This window comes from Halichoerus grypus, chromosome 6, assembly GCF_964656455.1.
Source record: "Halichoerus grypus chromosome 6, mHalGry1.hap1.1, whole genome shotgun sequence".
In the NCBI taxonomy this organism is placed as follows: Eukaryota; Metazoa; Chordata; class Mammalia; order Carnivora; family Phocidae; genus Halichoerus; species Halichoerus grypus.
Window position 1 is genome coordinate 39,317,048 of NC_135717.1, and position 21,540 is coordinate 39,338,587.

The window sequence follows — 21,540 nt, forward strand, 5'->3', positions numbered from 1 at the left end:
ACTGTATGTTAACTGGAATTTAAAGAAAAACTTAAAAAAAAAAAAGGTCTAATTTAATTTGCTAGAGTCATCTAGTCCTTGTAATGTCCTTCTCAATTCTTCCTACACTAAATTTTGATGGCACTTCGTAGTCACACATAAAACAGGAATATTGCATTTATGATCTCCAAAATACTAAGGATTAAGGATATCATGCAAAGAAATGAACTGAATAACACAGGAGGAATATACATCCTCGCCAAGTGTGGAAAATAATAGGACCAAGTTATGCTGTGCAAAGAGCCAGTACATTTCTGGAGAAAGCACAGGACATGCAACAGTAACCCTTTCCCATTTGTCATTTGCTCCCTCACCGTAACACAGGTGGAGCTACCTTGTTCTTCGTCTGAGTGGCCACTGCCCAGCCCCTGAAGGCAAACGGGTTGTGACTCTCCGGGCCCGAGCCTGGCCTATGGCTGGAGCAGTGGCTCCAAACTGGCAGTGTCATGTTCCCAGTGCCTAGCCCAGGTCTTGAGACATGCTCTGCACTGAAATGTGTTTTCAGGTGAACAAATGAAGGCAGAGTCAGGTAGTTATGTCAGGTTTTCTTCTTATTTATTTGAGAGAGTACGTGCACGCGTGTGTGAGCAGAGGGAGAGGGGGAGAGAATGTCCAGCAGATTCCCTGCTGAGCACGGAGCCCGAAGCAGGGCTTGATCCCAAGACCCCGAGAACATTACCTAAGCCGAAATCGAGAGTTGGAAGCTTAACCAACTGAGCCCCCAGGTGCTCCTGTCAGTTTCTTTCTGATGTGCTGTTCTGGTGTTGGCCCTGGTCCAGCAGGAAGAATGCTGTGCAGCCTCCTATGGGACGGGCATGCATATGCACACACACGTGTCTCCAAGCAGGTGGTCTGAGCGGTTTCATCATCTTAGATCCATGTAATGCACATAGATATTGTCTGCTTTTAGGACATATGAAAATTCCTAATGTATAAGAGGAAAAGATATTCAATCTGTGCTTTCTCTATAGGATTTTAACCTACAGGCAAACCGAAAGCTTAGCACCTCATCTACTCATTATCAGGTTTGTTACTGGAGTTTCAAAGTCCACTCAGGGGCAAGTTCAATACCTTGTTTTTTAGGAAAACAAATGGTGTAGGAGAAAAAGGAATCATTACCTTTAGCTTACAGAAACCCCAAAGAACACTGGCATATTCCTGCTCATTCTACTCAAAGCTAAGTCTTTGCTTTCCAAATCTTTAAACCTTAAATCTGTAATCTTTGAGAAGATTAGTTTGGGCATCCTCTGGCTAAATGGAAGGAAAAAAAAAAAAAAGGCAAACCCCTTCACCAGAGAAAAGCTGTAAGGAAAGGAGCAGGGCTCAGGCACCGTGGAGAATGGATGTTGAGGAAAGCATGCGTGGACATGCACACAAAGAACTGACACGCAAAGACTTCCAGTACATGATTGCTAAGTTTAATTCAACGGTTATACCCAATCCTGCCTTGTAAAAACAAAATGCCCCTATCAAAACTATATTCTGATGTGAGTACAGGCTTTTTGTTTTTGATACAGCTCTAGAAAAAATTTGGCACCAAATGCACATAAAAAAAGTTTTAAGGCTTAATAAAAATACAGACTAATAATTTCAAAATGCAGCTTAGAGGATGAGAACAGGATGCTGAATTAATGAATTTCCAAATACAGGCAGTCCCCGATGTATAGAGCATTTTCCAAATATAAATGGCCACCTCCATCCGGCTCACAGGAGCAGAAAGTCCTCTCCTGCTTTTCCCAGTTACCAGACTACCAGGCACTCTAAACCCACTTCTATAGCCCCAGGGAGGGAAGGCTGGGGAGAGAAGGAAGGCAGGGCATCTGTCTACACTGCACAGAGGCTCCTGCTACAGTTCTCCTTTGCCTGCATCCCCACCTCTGCTCCCCATCTCCACCCAGTATCCCTGCTGATGGACAGAACTGGGTGGACAGTGAGGGAAGGGGCAAAGCCACAGGGCCCAGCAGTACAATGTCAGGGTTCCTGGCAATCCAATTTGGCATCACGGATCATTTTGTTGCATACTAAAAACCACAACAAAACATAGTCATAAATGGAAGTTCACTTCTACCATGAGAACATTGCATGAAACAAAAGTTAGTATGTTTGGGCTTAAACCGTAACTACCATTTATGACATTTTCTAATGGGGAAAAAAATGCTCTGAATTCCAAACAACTTTCCTATAAGTGGCCATTTGAAGGGTGGAGACAGGAAGTACTTGAGAGAGTCACATGGAAAGCGTTTCTTGCCTCCTGAGTGAACAGGGCAGTTGAAAGGGGGAAAACAAACGGTCTTTGGTTGACAAAGCCACGTGCAGGTCCCCCCAGTGTGCCAGGTGTAAGAGGCAGAGCTCAGCAGATAGCTCCTGCAGGCACTTAAGTGTCTAGGCCACTGTGGGTACGATAAAACACAGCATTGTTGCTTTTTTAAATTTCAGTCATGATGCAGGTATTTTTAGTACCTAGCATTAGCTTTGTAGGCTCTCATACCAAGATGTACCCCGACCTGAAGCCTGTCCTCTGTTAACTGTTGGTCCAACATGAGTGAGGTGCAAGGTCTGAGACTGAGCCCTGTAGGGCCAACCAGGAGAAACTCTGCCTGCCGGGACCAAAGCAACAGCGCTCTGGCCAGCCCGTTCTCTATGCCGACAAGCATCATGGAATCAGCTAGTTGAGACTTCGATGTCAAACTACTTAATTTTCTGGGCCAAGGTCTCCAGGTTTCTTCTGGAAACTGAATATGGTCCAGAGGTTCTGCAAAGCTTTATAAAGAGCAGCTAAGCAAAGTTTCTTCCTCTTGGTTGTACCTGAGCAACTGACTTTTTCCTAGAAAGGTTGTCAGAAACAGGGCAGAGTCAACAGTCACTTATGTAAAGCTGGTATTTTAGAAAAGCTTTTTAGATATTATTAAAGATTCAAACCGAAGAACCCAAGGTTCTGAAGCATCTCTTCTTCCCACCGTCAACAGGAGTAAAGATGCATGAAGGATTTCAGTCACCCCATTGCCTGGATGCATGTGGACAGTTCTACAGCTGCAGGAGCCGGGGCGGGGGGAAGGGGGGACCTGCCCACAGGAAGAACTGTGGTTTGACAAGGGAGCTGTCTGCATCCCTGGAGAAGGGCACAGGCCTAGACAGGAGGCCACTCAGGAAAAGAAGGAACAATTCACGGCAAAACCAGCCTGGGAATGAAAGGCAGAGATTCCTACGTAAGATCTGGCCAAGCTTTTAGATGGGAGAAATGGAGCACCTCAGAGGATCAGGGCACAAAATCTTTCCATAAAGCATGAGACTGAGAATGACTTTTTGGTTTTTGTTGACAGCTGCTGAGGACAAGCAACCGAGGTGGCTCAGGAAGTGTGCAGAGCACCACACTGGGGCTGACCGGAAAGGAGGCACCGGGGGCCTGCAGAGGCAGTCCCAGGGATGGAAACGGTCCCGTGGTGAATGGGGTGAGAACCTGCGGGGCCAGCCAGAGACCCCCAGTCCCCACCAGTAGTGTTTTGGCCTGTGCCTTACTCGTCTATCCCACAGCAACACACAGGTTGTTTCTTATTTTCTTGCCAAGGCTTTAACTTAAACTCTGCTACTGTGTTCGTGATCCCCAGACCCCCGGTTGGCCAGCAGAGCGCTGGTGCGGCGAGGCTGTGGGCAGCCCCACGCCACCAGGCCTCAGCGTGGCCTCGCACCACCTGCCCCCATACCCCTCGTTGAGTCCCGTCACATGCGCAGTTACAGTGAGTCCCGTTTTATCCCCACCAAGACAGATCTCCTGCAGTCTGGAGGTAAGGTCCCCCCGGCTCTGTGACGGCAGTGGGGCCTGAGCAGCGGCTTCAGATACACAGCAGACCCTCTCCCCACCCGGCTCCTTTGGGCTAAAAGAAACTATAGTATTCGAAATCCTATCTCTCCGGGTTCTTGTCTGGCTACAGGCACAGCAGCAGCCCCTCTTAGTAGAAGGAGATACTGGATTTGCCTCCAGGCGGGTTGAGGACTTTGTTATGAGAGCGTGGCCTCGGGCCCAACCTGGGCTCATGGCTGTCCCCCGCGGGCACGGGCACCGGCTGCTGGGCGCGGCCCGCTTCTCCAGGGCCTCCCTTCTCACCGGGCTCTTCTCTGGGCGACGAGCTCGTTGCGGCTGTGGGACAAAGTCGGCATGCCATCCCGTTAGAGGCCACGAACCAAACAGGCAAGCTGCGCCTACAGAGTCTGTGGCCCAGAGCAGCCAGCAGGAAGTGCACAGTGTGATGGGAAAAGAGGAGTGCACAGAGCCAGGCCTCCATCTTGTCCCAAGAAGACTGATTAGCGGAGGCCGTTCCTGAACTGGGCCAAAGCTGGGGCTTCGTACTATAAACTCCTTAATAGATCCCTAATAAGCCGATTACTTTACACTGCTTGTGGGACCCCCATCCCCCCTTCTGCCACCTCAAGGATAAATAACCAACTTTCTCAACTTGAACATGAAAAGGAAGAGGAGGGGCTCATCTCAACTGGGGATCTAACAAGGGGAGGCGAGGCTTGCTGACACTCCTCCTCGGACTTTCTAGATGAACGAATGCCCATGTGTCTTGGTTATCAATTGAGGGAGTGGTGACCCACAGCAGAGCCAGCTAGGAGAGCAAGGCGGGGCTCAGAGCCAGACGCCCAGCTCCTGGCCTTCTTCAAATACTACATATTCTCTTGGCAACAAACATGCCCTTGTTTCTGTCAGCAGGCCTGGAAGGGGCACAGAATGTTCCTGCTCACCCTCTAGGGGCGTACCAGCACCTCTCCCAGAGCAGAGCACTCAGCGGAAGGGACAGAGAACAGCAACTCACCTTTAGGGGCCGATTTTGGGTCTTCTCCCTCACACAAGAACACGTGGTCCTGCAACGAGGCAAACCCCAGGTTAGTACGTGATTCAGACATTTTACCCTCATTCAAATGGATGATGAAAATCAGGGCACAAATGGGTTTATGTTTAACTTTTCAACATCTTTTATTGTGGCCGTTCTGAACCATGAGCAAAGCGGAGGGAGCGATGACATGAATCCCCCACAGCCTGCCACAGCTGTGACGGTAGCTCACCGCCATCCAGATCTCAGCCACACACTTCCAACCACACTGCCTCTGCCCCTTGGGCGAGTATTTTAAAGCAAATCCCAGATATTTCGATTACCCACAAATATTCCAATTAAAAAATGTCCTTTGGGCGCCTGGGGGGGTGGCGCACTCAAGACAGTGAAGCGTCCAACTCTTAATTTTGGCACAGGTCATGATCCCAGCACTACACTGTTTGGATTAGAACTCTGTAGTCAGTTCTGAGATTGGGAAGTGAGAGTTCTCCAACTCTGTTCTTCACTGTTAAGCTGTCTGGCTACTCAGGGTCCCTTGAGATTCCCTGTGAATTTTAGGATAGGTCTTTCCACTTAAAAAAAAAAAATAAAGTAAAACCAAAACAAACCAAACAATATGGTTAGGACTTTGATAGGGACTGTATTCTTCCCCTCCCCTGCTTTTTTAGGGGTGAGGGGAGGGAGGGGTAGATAGAGAATCCTAAGGAGACTCCCTGCTGAGCGCAGAGCCCGATGTGGGGCTCGATCTCACAAACCTGAGATCATGACCTGAGCCAAAATGAAGAGTTGGACACTTAATTAACTAAGCCACCCAGGCGCTGATAAGGACTGTATTTTTTAAATCTCTTTTTAATCATCAGGATTACTGACTGCCCTCTAATGACTGCTATGTGAAGTCCTCCATTTTGTATTACTCAGACTGAATCCCTGTGGTGTCAATTAATATGAGGGTTGGTCTGATTTGGGCCTGATTTTTTGATAAGAATTTAAAGGTGGGCTGTGATGTTCTGTAAGGACATATATTTTTGGTTGTCTCTCGTTTTGTGATGTTAGCCACTGATGCTCATTGCTGAGATCCAGGATTTTATTACAAGTCGGCAAAATGGTGATATCTGAATTCTGTTATTCCGTCTTCATTTTTGGCTGAGTACCCCTATAAAAGGAAAATTCCCTCAGCAGCAGCCCCCCCGAGACGCGCCGCATGCGGAGACGCTAGCAGATGCCGCACTCTGTCCTCCGGCATTCTCTAAGCCACAAATTAGACTTTAAAAAATAGTGAAATTTTATGAGATGTTCAATTTTCTGAAGAGCCTCACCGCCCTCAGGGCAGAGAGGGGAGCAGCCCATCGGCAGGGGCAGTCGCCTCCACCTGCACACCAAGGCCAGCGTCCCTAGGCTTCATTCATCACGAGACTGGAGTGCCTTTCTCCGCTGACTCGGGAGCTGTGAAACTCTGTGACTAAGGGCTGCACTCAGCAAAACCAACGTCACCCACTCTGCCTCTTCCTGGTCACACACCACACCTGCCTTAGAGCCTTTCCAAGGAGTACTTGGCTCAATTTTTGTTTCTCTTACTTTCACGTCTGCTACCTGAATGTAACCCATACCTTGGGTTTGTTTGGGTGTGCCAAAGGTGAAGTGGCAGCAACTGGGGACCCAAAAATGTCACTGGTCTTCCCGCCAGGTGGGTTCAGACGCTGTCGAGTCTGCACAGGTGTGGATTCGTCAAAGATACCGCTTCCTTTCCCCCCTGTAGAAACAATTACATAACAGTGAGCAACCCAGAATAGCCACTGGGTGCCACCCTCCACATTACTTCAGAGACCTCCCCTCACAGGGACACCCCAGTGCCAGTCCCTAGTTCAGGCCAACAAGGAGGGGTGATCAGGTTGATGAGGGTTCCTAAAGATGTATGTCAAAACCAACCCCTTTATTGGGGGCCTGTTAGGACCTTCATTTCTGGAAGCTGACCTGGGCTGGCCTCTAAAGCAAGATGATAAGATGGCATAAAACAGCATTTCCTGTTTAGAACTTCCTTAACCTTGAACTTGTCATGTTGTCCTGTTGAAGAATCTTCTTCATTAAACCCATAAAAAGTTCTTTATGTTAAAAGCAAATAGCTGTTGCATTTTTAGGCCAGATAGATAGAAATGAATTTAACAACATACCACATTCACAGCAAACCTGGAATCTGGAAGAAACACCTATTAGTCATTCTTCTGACCTCATTCTGGCCAGAACTCCCAGGGACAACTAGGTATGTCAGCAAATTACAGACACACAACACCCTACAGTGCAACTCTAAGTGATCTGATGAGCCGTAATGAAAATATGCATCCAACATGTAACTTCTCATAAGCTGATGAGTCTGGCCAGACATCAAAGTCAACGCCCAAATGCCTCTGTTAAGCAGAAAGACGGCGGCCACACAACACCAGCTGGCGTCTCTTCACTTGGCAAAAGCCAGCACCTTTTCGCGGAGAGCTGTGCTAATGGAGGTGGGCCGCCAGTCACGGCCCTGGGGCACCAAGGACTTATAATCTTACAAGAGGAAAGAAGACACATTCCACTAACTAGCTAGATGACCACACACCAATTAGTTGGCCTTTCTGTGCCCCCAGATGCTCAACTATAGAAAGAGCAGAACAAAGGGACCTGCCGCAGGTCCTTCCAATGACTCACCGTAGCTCACACGTCAAATGCTTAGAACAATGCCAGGGACACAAATGCTCAATAAACGTTCACTTTATTTTCCACGTACTGATAAAGAAACATCTCCTGGACGTATATACTGCTCAGTGAAAAAAGGCGGAAGACAATCTATACAGCGTGTAACATTTTAATATAAATGGAGGAGGTATTCTCACTCACCTGTGTCTGAACAGAAAAGTGGTTACTCCACCCCCCCCCCGTGACTGTGGCTCCCCATGGGGGCTGTGTGCACAGGACCCGGGGCTGGACGGGCCGTGGGATGCAAGACTGCTTAGCATGTCCTTTCTCAGAGCTTTGATCTTCTCTTACTGTTTTCAAGAGCCCACGTGGCAAGCAGTCACTTCCTGGCTAAAATCGCCCTCGCCGCTAACAGAGAAACATGAGCACGCAGAACAACCTGGACACCTAGCTCCCCATGGGCCCCGCAGGGAAGGGCTCCATCAGCGGTTCGTGCTCTCACTTGCCTTCAGAACCATCCTGAGGGCCCCAGCAGCCAGAGCAGACTGTAAAACAGAGTGGCCTCTGGGGCGCAGCCTTTGGGGACATATAGAGTGCAAGCCCAGTGAGAACTGGAACAGAGCGCAGGAAAGAGCCCTTTTGGAGCAGAAGAAGGGGTCAAGAACGTGCGGGGCTGCCTGTGCAGGAGATGTATGCACACTTTGTCATCTTGGTGCCAACATACCTCACCCTCCCAGGACCCACAGGCCCGGGCTGGAGATGCCCACACAGCACAGCGCTGGGCCGCCAGGTGGAGCCCCTGTGCAGTCACTCGCCCAACTGTGAGCCCGGACAAGTGGCCGGAACCTTCTCGCCTCCATCTATCAACTGGTCGTAAGTAACAAGAGTACTGATCTAGGGCCACTGGTGACATAAGCGAGTGAATGCACATGAAGTGCGCAGAGCACTGCCTGGCAGAGTCAGCCTTCAGTGATGCTGCTGGGCTGCCATCAACAAAATATCTCCGCCACAAAGTGGAGAAAACCACAGCTTCAGCTCATCCCATACTGCGCCGTTTCTGGTTGTGCTACAAAGGCTTAAGTAAATTCTCTTAAAAATGTGCATTCTTTTTTTTTTTTTTTAATGAAAATAAAAGTAACTCAATTTGAAGTTTTTGGCTAAAGACACTGCTCATTAAAAAACTGTTCTTAAATTATGAACCATAACACAAAAGTTCCTAAGACATAATCGTCACAAATAACAAAGACGACCCAGGTCACTACCACCTGGAGTGTACAGAGCACAGCGGCTCCCAGAACCCTGGGTGTCCTTCCCCACACCCCAGGTCACCAGACGCCTGCATTTCCTGCAGACCACAAACTTGTTATTGTTGATATGTTTTTACTGTGTGCATGTCTAACACTAAACAATGTAGTTCTGTTTTTGTACCTTATAAAAAGGAATCACCCTGCTTGTCTGTTAGTCAACATTTTACCTGAAAGATGAACTCAGCTCTGAAGAAAGAAAAGATGTTCAATTTAGTCATAAAGATAAATTCAAGATAGGCTTTTTAAAAAGATTTATTTCCGAGAGAGAGCGTGAGATAGAGCACGCACACACAAGCAGGAGAGGCAGGGGTAGAGGGAGAATCTCAAGCAGACTCCATGCTGAGTGCGGAACCCAGCAACCCTGAGATCATAACCTGAGCCAAAACGAAGAGTCAGACGCTTAACTGACTGGGCCACCCGGGCGCCCCTAAGATATGCTTCTGTAAGAACCAAACTGCAAAAGACAGACACCGTGCTGGCAGAGTGGGGAGCGAGCATCGCACACATGGTGGTGCACGCTGGGGCCCTCTCACAACCAGGTGGAAGTGTCTATCAGAATTTTAAACTGATCCAGCAATTCCATGTCGAAAAACTTACCCCAACTGATTTTTCAGGTAAGTTTAGAGCATGAGCTCTGGAGTCAGGCAAACTGGGATCCAAGGGCTAGTTGTGCCACCAGCTAGGTGTGAGCTCTGGGTGTAGCAGTGAACCTCCCTGAGCCTCTGTTTCCCTCTCTGTCAAGGGGCGCCCCCCACCTACCTCCTAGGGGTGGAGAGAGGGCCACACGAATACACGGAAAGCACTGAGCCCAGTCCCTGGCCAATACGGAACTGTCCATACGTCTCCGCCATCAGTGTTGGAACAGGGAGAATAATTTGGGAGAGATGTGAGCCAGGCAACCAGCAGAGCCCGTGCGTGAAGGGTAAAGAAACACTGGGTATGACAATTCTTGGCAAATGCTCAGTGACGATCACGGCTCAGTCACGCCCCCCATCCTGGACACGTTTCTCAATCAGGCCCTCTCATCAGAGGGCAGGAGCCTGGGTCCGCGGCGAGGCGGGGGGGGGCACACTGGCAGTTTTCCCTCTCGGCCTTCCCTTGAGAATTCATCAGATTGTTTGCCAAGAGCACTTGGCAGGCCAGAAAACAGACCCCAAACAACAATAGCAGGAGAAGCAGGAACCTGGCACAGGGAGTGAATTCAGCGGCCGTTGCCACATCTTGTGACCGCGAACAACACAGAGGCTCTCTATCTCTCCAGTCTAGAGGGGCCCAGGCTGCCTGCTGGGGAATCAGATGAGGTTGAGGGTCTGCAAAGCAGCACCACCCCAAGTTGCCATACTTTCCAGGGAACCCGACACCCCAGGGGCAGCTCCAGACACACTCTGTTGAGCCGGCAGCCAGTTATAGGTACACAAGCTAACATACGGTACTTATTCTGCTGTCGCCGATACAAAGATATGCGGGGCTGACCACTCCAGCCCCACACCTGTAAGCTGGACATGATGAGAATGTTCCTCACTTTTAAGAACCACCTGCTTCTTCTATATCCCAAACTTTAACCCTCCATCCACCCTCTCTGGCAAAAAACCACCACCCAAACACAAAACTAGCTTTTGAATCTACTGCTTTTGTTTCTCTGGGTTTGGTCACTGCAGCGGGGTAAGGAGCAGCTCTAACTTTGGTTCTGTTGGATTTATTATCTGCCTGAAATACTGACCCCTGTGTCTGGCCTCTCAAAATCTTCCAGGAATAAACCTTGTTTTCCCTTGGGGATACAGAAAAGGGAGAGCTCCTCAGCTAACTATCACCATATGGTCGCTCAACTAGATAGTCTATCAGCCAAGAAAAAGATTTTTCTAAGATTTTTTCCCACTGTGACTACTGGAATGTGGGATAAGCATTAAAGAACTATATGGACTGAGTCATCCTTTTTAGAGTTTCGATCCCATTGACAATCTGAATCAAAATAGTCTCCCTAAGAGAAATGTTTAAATGCACAACTTGCACACAATTTCTGGAATCACAAGGGCCCATCAGAAAACTGGGAGAACCTTCCTGGTGGGAACCAGAATCCCGTCATCTGCCTCTGTATCCTCAGTGCCTGGACTCAGCCACGGTCCGCTGACAGAGGAAGGAGGAGTCAAGAATGACTGAGTTGGGGATGCCTGGGTGGCTCCATCTATGAAGCATCAGCCTTCGGCTCAGGTCATGATCTCAGGGTCCTGGGATCGAGTCCCACATCGGGCTCCCTGCTCAGCAGAGAGTCTGCTTCTCCCTCTGCCTCTGCCTGCCACTCCCCCTGCTTGTGCGCACTAATAAATAAATAAAATCTTTAAAAACAAACAAACAAACAAACAAGAAAAAAACAAAACAAAATCATCCTTATGTTCTAGAACTCTGACAGCAAGGGATAACCTATACCAGAAAACAATTGAAAGGGTCAATGCAAAGAAATAAAAAATGTTATCAGAAGAAGAGCATGAAACAGAACATGCAGAGGCCAAAGGACTGATGATTCACAAAGGCCCATACCTGGAGGATTGGTCCTTTTAGGGATGTTCTGAGGCTCTTCGGTTGGTCCAAAAATATTAGATGCCATCCTATTGGGCCTGCTTGACGGAGCAGCTTCTTCTGGACTTCCAAAAAGATTGCTGGCCTCTCCTCCCGGGGGCTTCATGGCCCTAGAAGCACAGACTGAGCGTGAGTCACTGATGGCTGACCTGGCTGAATGACACACCGCGATTCTTTAGCACTGGCAAGACTGGTCTACAGACAGCCACACAGCAAGTAAACCTTCACTGACCTTAAAGTTCTTTTTGTATACCTTGGTTATGCCGAAAACCCTCTAGAAATGTACATACTTGGAAATTACTCCTGTGATCCTCTCATAAGTAAAATTATTTTCCCTAAAACAATGTGGAAACTGAACCACATTCCATAGAGTTTAATGCTCATTTTAATTAGTACCCAACAGTGTTTATTACTACAAACACACTCAGGGTCCTGGCCAGCTCAGTCAGTAGAGTGTGCAACTCTTGATCTCGGGGTTGTGGGTTCAAGCCTCATGGTGGGTGTAGAGGTTACTTAAAAAATATGTATTAAAAAAAATTAAAAGAATACCGTAAACATATCCAGGATTGTTTAATACCGTAGCTTACATTTGCTAAGTGCTTACTATCTGCATTTACTGTTCCAAGGACCTTACACAGCAGCCCTCTCGGGCAGGCCTTATTTTCACAGACAATGAATCTGAGACAGAGAAGAATCACAAGAAAGGTCATGTGGGAAGTAGCAGAACCAGAACACAAATCCCGGCAGTCTGGGTCCAGAGTTCAGACTACGCTCTCAGGGTCAGGATCAACGTGCGGAATCCACCCTAGGATAACCACCTCCAGTCCTCAAGGCCCGTAACCAACTGATTCTCATCAGAAAGATCAGAGGGCACACCTGCTGGCACCAGTGTTCACACCAACACATGTACACCAGGGGTCCTGTCCGCCACCCCAACACGCACCCACTCAGCCACCAACAGCAGCATCCACCCCAAGTCTCGACTGGGGGGAAACGGCTGTGCACCATCTGGAGGTTTATAGGGAACACTTCAGATGTGGAACACCAGGACGCTGAGTCACTTTTTATGGCAATAACTGAAGAATTAAATGTTCACAAAGCTTTGCCCTGACCCCCCGCCCCGCCCCAGGGCTTCAGACTACTCCAGCAGAGCAGTCACATGCTGAAGTCATGTGCATCTTTTCAGAACGCCCACAGAGATTTTAAAGATGCATTTTAAAGGTGAGAGGGCCCTACTGAAACAGTTCTAAACCGGCCAGGGGCCCAGGCTCCTTCCCAAGTCCTCAGCGACAGGGCTGGCTGTGATTGCAGACCCGGAGAAAGAGATGGAAATGTGGAGCTCTGCGCCACCCAAAAGCCACCGCACTCCGCAAACACAGCCCACAACGTCGCTCACAGGAGCAGGACATCTGAAATGTTGTTTGCTTCCTTAAAAGAACGAGAGCGGGAGCTGATCATTCATTGCAATTTAAAGCGAAGTGAGTTCTCAGACTCTCCAGCTGCAAGGAGGACTGCAGAAAGCACCCCTCCGCTTTAATGAGGGCGGACAGACCCCTTGGGCAGGCTCCCACACGGTGCTGAGTCCCTGGCCGCCTGGGAGGAACAGGAGGGTGGATGCCTACTCAATAGTTAGTAGTTCCTTAATGATTTGGTGAAGGAAAAAAATTACTTCAGTTTGAGAAAAAATTAAAAACAAAACAAAACAAACCCCTAATAACCACAACTTAGAAAGGTGTTAACAAGTCCTCAGGTCACACAGCCCCGGTCACAAGTGACATTTTCTGTATTCCTGGCTGGCTACAGCAGGTCCAACATGCTTTGGAAAGTGGGGTGGGGATCTGCAATCTTCAGAACTGAACTGAATTTAACATCACGTCTCCTGCTGAATTAAAAATTTATTTTACAGACTTATTTGAAACACAGCTCTGCTTTCAAACCCCCAGGTCCTGCTCCAATCTGAAGCAGACTCTTCTGGATTCAAGCTCTTAGGACTCACTCTGCATCCCTGCAATCTCCCGGTCCCCTTTGCCCTGCGCCCTGGCTTAACCCATCCGCACGGCCCCTGAGCACCTGTCGCCGGAAGCCAGCGCCAGACCCCGTGCACAGAAAGGTGGGTGACAGCAAGTCCTGAGTCTGGAGAAGCTTTATTCTGCCAGGAAAGCCAGCGCTGCAGGTGCAGGGGGCTCTAGTGTTCCCATCAGTGACGCCACGGGCACTGGGTCTTGCTGGAACCCCAAAGATCTCTCTGGAGGAGCCAAAGTCCAAATTGAGTCTGCGGTCTCTGTGTGGGAAGGGTATCCTCGGGGCAAAGGACATAGCCAGAGTTGTTTGAAATGACCAAATGTTAATTTTGGGTGGTGGAAATACAGTGTTTATTACATTATTCTGTGTACTTTTTTTTTTTTAAAGATTTTATTTATTTATTTGACAGAGAGATAGAGAGAGAGCACAAGTAGGCAGAGCGGCAGGCAGAGGGAGAGGGAGAAGCAGGCTCTCCGCTGTGCAGGGAGCTGGATGTGGGGCTCGATCCCAGGACCCTAGGATCATGACCTGAGCTGAAGGCAGCCGCTTAACCGACTGAGCCACCCAGGTGCCCTGTGTACTTTTCTTAATTTTACTTTATTTTACTTTGAAAACAAGGGAAAAGAAATGACAGCCAAGAATGCTGTGCATAGTGGCCAAGCTACCTGAGAAGGGACAACGACACCTTCATCCTGAAGGCAACAGGGTGGATGCTAGGGTCTCCCAGCCTTGTAGCAGTCATGCAAATCACACAGGCTGCCCCAGCAAGGTCGCAAATAAGGGAACTGAGAGTGGAAGAGGTTCTTTTGATAAAAACAGAACCCACAACAATGCTCAGTGTGGCCTTCACCAGGCTCACGAGCAAGGGCAGTTACCTCTAGGACACAAATTAGAGAGAAGATGGGAATACGAGTGAGCTCAGAGCTGACAACGTGGGGGACGTTCCAATTACAATGACCTTGTTCTCTTGTCTACCCCTCACGATAGTCTAATGAAGACACTGAAGTACACAAGAGGAGCCAGAGGGCTGGTGACAAAGAAGAGCCACAGATACAGCGTGAGGGGATGACGGCACCAGCTGAGGCAGGGAAACAAAAACCACTCTCACCTCCAGGTCCCGAGCCTCCCTCGGAGAGCTGGTGTCTGTGTTTCAGAAAAGCCTGTGGACTGGGCAGACTTGGAGAGAAGCAGTAATAAAAGGGAGACTTGGATAAATTCTTTACAGGCGTACATTTTACAGCTGAAAGGGAGGACCTCAGATCAGGGATGGCTCAGGCATGACGCTTGGACAGTTCAGCGTCCCTTTAACACAAGATAATCCCTCAGCAAGAAAACAGAAGATGTAGGGCCTTAAAAGAGGAAATCCCAGCTGGGCAGTCTTACAGCCACGACCACACTCCCTCCCTCAACAGCCAAATAAGATGTGAGGCCCTACAAGGCCTGTCCAGCTAATCAATCCCTTTAAGATGGCTGCGGAAACACAAAACATCTGACTGATTCCAAGCAAAAGCTTCCAATTACATGTAATCATCCAGCCGAGAAGAATGCTTTTCTTCTTCAATGTCCTAAAAGGAAAAATTTTCTCCTTTTCCTAATACCCTCTCCAACACGAGTCCCCCAAAGAAGTGTGGAGTATTCCTTTAGCCCAACAGCTCTGCAGCTCCAAGAGTCAGTACAACACCAGCGTCAGGGTGTTTATTCATAAACGGCCTCGTTCACTGGGCCTCCAGTGAATGGGGTGAACCCAGAGGACAAGAGGAAGAGAGCTGGGAAGCGGCTCCTGCCCAGGGGTGTGGGCAATGGTCCACAGTACTCACAGAACACTCTGGGATAAACCTCTGGCTCCCATTAGTGCACATGTAGACATGTGTGACTGCTAGTCATTGTTCTGTGGTCTGATGACTAATTAGTTAGGTGTATTACTGAACACTGACCTGACTCCCCCAAACTTAACAGAGTTTTCAGCAAGTCAAAGCAGTTCTTTCACTTATTACCTACTGGACGTGGTATTTACCTCAACAGGTGTCAAATACATATTCTCTTCTACTTTCAGGGCAAGGCTGGGGGACAGAAGAGTATTACAGTAATGAAAACTCGTGGGCATCTAAAACCCCTGAAATCTACAAGGTAAGGTGGCTCCTACAGTTTGGAGACCTACAATTGGATTTCTGCTTCTATTACTGGCAGTCAGCTTGGTTCTCCATCAGCAAGGCAGGGAGGATACGGCCTGGCTCCCAAACTATAGGATCAGGGTAGGACAGCACTGGCCCCAGGGTACCCCGGCTTTAGGGGAGCGCGGCGCCCGGCCGCACGGGGGACCCCGGGATTAGGGGCGCGCGGCGCCCGGCCCCACGGGACCCCGGCATTAGGGGAGCGCGGCGCCCGGCCGCCCGGGACCCCGGCATTAGGGGAGCGCGGCGCTCGGCCCCACGGGACCCCGGCATTAGGGGAGCGCGGCGCCTGGCCGTACCGGGACTCCGGCATTAGGGGAGCGCGGCGCCCGGCCGTACCGGGACTCCGGCATTAGGGGAGCGCGGCGCCCGGCCCCACGGGGACCCGGGAAGGAGCCCAAGACGGTGACCCCCACCCCGCGGGCCCATCCCCACACACCCGCATGGTCCCGGGCTCCCGGCAGCGGCCCCGCACACCGTTCGGCCAGCGTATCCAGGCGCGCTGGACACGGAGGGGAACGTGGGCCCAGGAGGAGCAGCGCGGGCGGCGCGCCTCAGGCCTCCCGCCCAGACCCTGCCCGGCGCGGGGAGCGCGTCCGGCCCGAGCGCCCGCCTCTCGGACGGGGACGAGAAGGCCGCGGCTCTGTGAGGTCACCAGGCACCCGCGCCCGCCATGTGGCCGCGCCCGCCACGCACCTGGAGCCCGCCCGGCCGCCGTCGCTCTCCGGGGCTTGGAACATGTCGCCCGCCGCCAGGCGCCTCCTCGCCCGCCGCACCGAGGTTTCCGCCCGCCCCCACGCAGCGCTAGGCCCGCCCACCCGCGTCCCTTGGACATCGTCGACGCCAGTCACGCCGCCGCAGCCTATCGCAGCGCCGGGCCGTGCCCCCGCCCCACCGGGGCAGAGGCTCGGCAAGACTCGCGCCGCGCTCGCAGCCGATTGGTGAAAGCTGATGCCGCTCAGGCCTCGGGCGCCGACACTGGGCAGCAGGGCTGCAGGGGGGCGGGCCCTGCCCCGAGCGGAACCCCCCCCCCCGCGCAGGCGCAAGCCGCGCACTCCAGAAGCGGCTCCTGGCTGCCGCAGGCACAACGCGGGGGATCGCCGGTGGCCGCTGCTCGCCCGGGAGGCGCCCGGGTCTGTGGGCGGCGGCGCAAACCCGAGGCCCGGCGCCGAGCCGCCACCGCCGAGCTCGCCGCGAAGCAAACAAGGCTCACTCGAGAAGTATTAGATCAAGTATTAGTATGTATTTATGCACAATAAAAACATTTACAAGTTGAACTGGAAATTTAAACATAAGAAGTTTAACAGCTTTTGTTTATTATATTAAATAACCAAAACACCTTTTATTCCCAAAATTGGTAAAGAATAAATAATATAATTTACAATATGGTACAAAAAATAATCAGGAAGGACAGGCATTCTGCTTTATACATACACTGTATATGTATATTTATAATCTATAAAACAAATTCACATCTCAAACAAGCCGAAAACCTCAGATGATATGGCTTAACGATTATTAAAGGAAACCGCGGTGAGTTCTGCCGCCCAGACCGCAAGCTCTAAGCCGCTGTCCCGCTACACAACACGGGGTCTAGGTTGCTGTAGTGCCTCGAACACAGCTTCTCGTGAGTCACCAATCACAGGACAGGTTCGCTGTGGGTTTCTTCCTTTTTTTCTTAAGACAAAGTGCCCTATTTTCTCACAAATGCATCTGATAGATCTCAAGGTCTTTAAAAACAAAAAACCAGCAACTGCTGCTTTCCTCCTCTACTTGCTTCCAGTGTCTTTTATTCCATGACTTTTCTTGGCTTAAGTTTGGATTCCTTGCTGTGATCTAGTTAAAAGATGCTATTCCACTGAAAAGGACGCCCTTTTCAGGATCCCAATGCTAAGCCGCTGGAGACATGGGAAAGCAAGCAGATCAATGGATGGATTGTTTCCAAATACCCCACTCCCTGAGCAAGTACTCTACACCTAGCAGATACAGAGAGGTGAGGGCGACGTCCTCGCCGATCTTACTGGAGTCACAAGCTGCATCTTCTAAGCTCATCACCTGCCAAAACAACTCCCTGGAGACCAGAGATAGTCTAGCTTTACAAAAGCTGAATCAGCAAAAAGATCCCAGACATCATTAGAGCGACTAGGGAAGGATTTTTCTGAGGAACAGATCTGGTCTTAATCACAGCATGCTCAAATGCACGAAGAAAGTCACAGGTGTACACCAAGACTACAACTTCCGTGGCACAGGCAGAGCAAGATACAGGAAGAGGGGAGTTTCTCTGCTTGCGTCTTTTGGAAAATTCTAGCCTTTAACAGCTGCTTATTTTTATACATATATATTCATTTAGGCTGGGAGAAAAAAGACTCACCCTTTGAATGCTACTAATGATGCCACTTTCCCTTAACGCGGCAAGCAAATGCTTACGCCTGTCAGGTTGCTGCAGAAGTGGCAGAATTCTCTGGAATCGTGTCAGCTTTGCTACAGGTGAGAAGAATCAGTCCACTGTCCTCCCTAACCCACCCTCCCCCTGGATGACACTCCAGATGGAATCTGTGGTTAAGCCCCTAGTGGATGGTGCCACTGAAGAGCCTACCAAAGCTGATCCCAAATCTCTGGTTTTCCTCCTTTTAGGTATCACTGAAAACTGGTGCCAGCCTACCCGCTAGACTGCCTCGGGGTGTCCCCTGATGAAAGCGGCTCAGGACTCCTACAATCTCCAGCAACGCACACACTGCCATCAAGTACTGCCCCCAGCATCGATGCTGTAATGGTACCGGGGGTCTCTGGTCCCCCACAGCAGGGGTACGAGCAAGTTAGTAGTGGCCTACACTTGGCCTGGTGTCCTCACCTACTACAGACCTAACAAAGTCAGATGCCCAGAGAGATGCACTGATACCACTTCCAGAAAGTGCTAAGTTCAGGAAGCTAATAGATAGATCGCTAAACCATACAAGCTAGTTTAAAGATACTCTGGTTCAAACGATGCTCTCTCTTTAATAAAGGGGCACCATGTCCCTCTCTTACACATCTCCAGAGCTTTGGGACTTTTTGTAAGAGCCCAGAAGAGCTGCCCACAGTGGGTCTTATTAGTGATGTTTGTACCTAGAACCAGACCTGAAAGAAGGAAACCACATTACAGGCAAGAGCTCTGAAACACTTGAGATGAAGGAAGGAACCTCCTCTGTCTGGAGGTCCCACTGCCCTCTCTTTCCTCCGTGGCCCGGGTGAATGATGCAGCCTACAGCCTGGAGGGGCTGCAGCTGGCTGCTGAGACCTTGGGACCAGGAGCATCCCCTCTGCTTGCAACATAAAAGACCTTTTCTGTTCTTTTCCATGCTGCCTCACCTCTTCATCATGGACAGGGAGAGAAGCCCGTGCAGAGGGCTGGGACTGGCCTGGGCGGCTGCCACTCCACTGCCAGCCGGGAAGAGCAAAGAGAAACTGTCCTCCGTTCAGGTGGGTTTCAGAAGACAAGCTGGTCTGGACTGCAGGTGGAGAGTGAAGCAGCAGGTGGGATGGTGGTGCACAGGTTACTACCTGACCAACACCATAGCACTGGCTGCTGGCCACAACGGATGGGGGCCTGGATGGGCTTTTGTCTGTTGAGCCTCCCAAGGCTGAGAACAAAGCAGCCCTGTCAGCTCCATTCTGGGCACTGACCTGTCGGCAGTGATGACCAACGGTCACCCAAGGAGGCCTGAGGAGTACATGAGAGGGAAGTGGTTTTAGCGTGCTCTGACTGCACCCAGGGTCTGCGCCTTGCTCGCGTTCCCTGCGCTGGAAGAAGAGAAACAGAGGACCACGGGATGGGAGGAAACACGAAGGAGGAAATGTATACAGCAGGTGGACTCTGCACGGAAGCCCGTGGAAGGAAGAGGAGACGCTGAAGAGGCGAAGACCTTCCCTGGAAAGGCAGCGCACGTCAGCGGCTAGCCAGCAGCCCCCTGGCGGTTCAGGGACTCGCAGCCGAAGGCTCGGCTTCAACACAGGAAGGAAACCATGAACTCTCTTCTTCTTCACCGTCTCCTAATTCTCAAAACATAAGGAAAACCTTTTTCCAACCACTTTAGCAGGATTTTTTTTCTGAAAGTCCACACAAGCTGCACAAAACAGGATTCTCTCCTCCTTCCCGTTAAGTCAGTCAGAATAAACCTCCAGGTGGGAGAACGCACTAGACAAGGGTCAGTGTTTCTGGGGTGATGGCACCAGGGACGCTGCCCTGTGATCCGCGCGTCCTCGCAAGTGTCCGCTAAGGGTGCAGACCCTACCAGGCAGAGCCCGGGCCATGCCCAGCTGTCCTTCCCCGTTATGTGCAGAGAGAGCAACCGAAAGGTGCATAGGTTTGGCAGAAAAAAGCAGTGGTGGCTGAAAGTGTCCCTGCAGAGAGCAGGGAGGCTGGGACTCCCTGGGCTGTGGCCGCCGCACACCCACTCCTTTCCCTCGGAAAGAAAACCCACTGCAACGTCCAACACAGTGACGGGGGTGGAAGCGCGGCCGCCAAGCGCTATCCCACGGCTGGCAGGGAGTGGCTCCGACGCCACAGCAGCGTCTGACACGGGCCCTCTGACAGAACCTGTCCTCACCTCCCGGGCCACCGCGGCCCTCTGCCCATCGGGATGCGGCTTCCTGCATGTTGTCTGTTCTGGGGCACAGAGAGTCCTCTGCTCAGACCGTCTTCTGGGGGGTCCTGGGCTGGATTTCTGTTTTCTCTAGCCTGGAGAGGGCTACACATACCGCAGTGGAGGACCACCAGCCCTCCTCTGCAGCCTCCAGGATGCCCCAGCAGGGGCGAGGTCTGGTCACTGGGACAGGTCACCGACGGGGGGGCCACCTCCACTGCCATCAAACAGAACCTCTCGGCGGCCGGGCTCAGCGATGGACAGTTCTTGGGCCAAATCGTTGAATCGAGATATGTAATCAATGCTGTTTTCATTCATCATGCACACCAGCTGGGAATCCACAACCTGCGGGGCAGAGGACACGAGGGAAGGCCACGTCAGCGGGCGGCTGGCCACCACAGCAGGGACTTCAGTGGGAGGTGAGTGGACCAGTGAAGACTAGAACCCCGATCAATGAGCCATGTGACACCGGCCCAGCACTCTCAGGAGAACTGCAGAATCTCCTCTGTCCTTTTGAACACTCCCTCTTTTGATAAGTGTGCATGAGAGCTGACCGGGGGACTGGCGCCATGGACCACCGGGCCAGAGTGGTGGTGCCCAGCACAGACTGTGGACCCTCAATAAGCAATGAGGCAAAGGGCACACAGTGGGGTGTAGAGACTGTGGGGTGGCCTGAAGGACATGGGAGCTGAGGAAGCGGGTGGGGTTTGCCCCGGGGCCAGGGAGCACATACCCATAAAACAGCAAGTGCAAAGACCCTGAGATGAGAACGGGCTTCGGCTCTTCAAGAAACAAAGCTGGCAGATGAGACAAGTCAGGCCAAGAAAGGAAAGCAAGGATAAAGACCAGAGTGTGTACAACAGAGCGTCAGGTGCTAGGTTATTCTGTGGACAGATACATGAAAGTCCGTCTTCAGGGCGTACCGCCTGCCTCTTTTGCTCAAGCAGAAGGCTCACGAGGATGGGGCCGTGGTTTTGTTCACTCGTGCCTAGAGCAGTGCCCGGCACAGAGTATGCCCTGGGTAAGTATTTGTTACAGAATTGCAGGACACGACAAACGAATGAGAAGCCTTCAGAAAATTCTGAGTAGAGCTATGGCACGAACTGGATTTTAAACTTTCGTGACAGGGGCACCTGGCTGGCTCAGTCGGACGAGTGTGCAACTTATGATCTGGGGGTCATGAGTTCGGGTCCCACACTGGGGGTAGAGATTACTTTAATAAACAAACTTTAAGCTTTCTATGGAAAATTTTAAACTAAAATTTGTTTTCAAAAAGCAGAGTGACTAGTGCCTGTCTTCCCCA

The 21,540-nt window shown here is 50.8% G+C and overlaps 2 protein-coding genes across 7 annotated transcripts in view; both read right to left on the bottom strand.

Annotated features, from left to right (window-relative positions):
• Positions 1-572: 572 nt before the first annotated feature.
• On the bottom strand, positions 573-16,405 carry JPT2 (Jupiter microtubule associated homolog 2). Of its 3 annotated transcripts, XM_078074994.1 has the most exons (6): positions 14,553-14,983; positions 11,384-11,532; positions 6,479-6,621; positions 4,854-4,902; positions 4,063-4,174; positions 573-964 (listed from the first exon to the last, which is right to left on the bottom strand). In XM_078074994.1, the coding sequence occupies exons 1-6, from the start codon at positions 14,675-14,677 to the stop codon at positions 946-948; spliced, it is 597 nt and encodes a 198-aa protein (XP_077931120.1). In that variant the 5' UTR covers positions 14,678-14,983; the 3' UTR covers positions 573-945. The 3 variants fall into 3 exon arrangements, with proteins under 3 accessions (XP_077931120.1, XP_035939237.1, XP_077931119.1); XM_036083344.2 differs by lacking the exons at positions 573-964; positions 14,553-14,983 and adding an exon at positions 16,312-16,405 and having other exon boundaries at positions 1,442-4,174; XM_078074993.1 differs by lacking the exon at positions 573-964 and having other exon boundaries at positions 1,442-4,174; positions 14,553-14,977.
• Positions 16,406-16,836: 431 nt separating this feature from the next.
• Positions 16,837-21,540, bottom strand: part of CRAMP1 (cramped chromatin regulator 1) — a 57,590-nt gene continuing 52,886 nt past the window's right edge. For all 4 annotated transcript variants that reach the window (XM_036083328.2, XM_078074995.1, XM_036083326.2 and 1 more), the window contains one exon: positions 16,837-20,582. In XM_036083328.2, the coding sequence (XP_035939221.1) occupies positions 20,418-20,582 (165 nt within the window). In that variant the 3' untranslated portion in view covers positions 16,837-20,417. The remainder of the gene's footprint in view (positions 20,583-21,540) is intronic.

Coding starts and splice junctions, on each gene's coding strand:
- JPT2 (XM_078074993.1), bottom strand. CDS start 14,677: ATGTACGCCTGTAAAGAATTTATCCAAGTCTCCCTTTTATTACTGCTT. Junction 6,622..11,383: donor TAAAAGGACCAATCCTCCAG/GTATGGGCCTTT, acceptor TTGTTTCTACAG/GGGGGAAAGGAAGCGGTATC. Junction 4,903..6,478: donor CACACCCAAACAAACCCAAG/GTATGGGTTACA, acceptor GCCTCGTTGCAG/GACCACGTGTTCTTGTGTGA.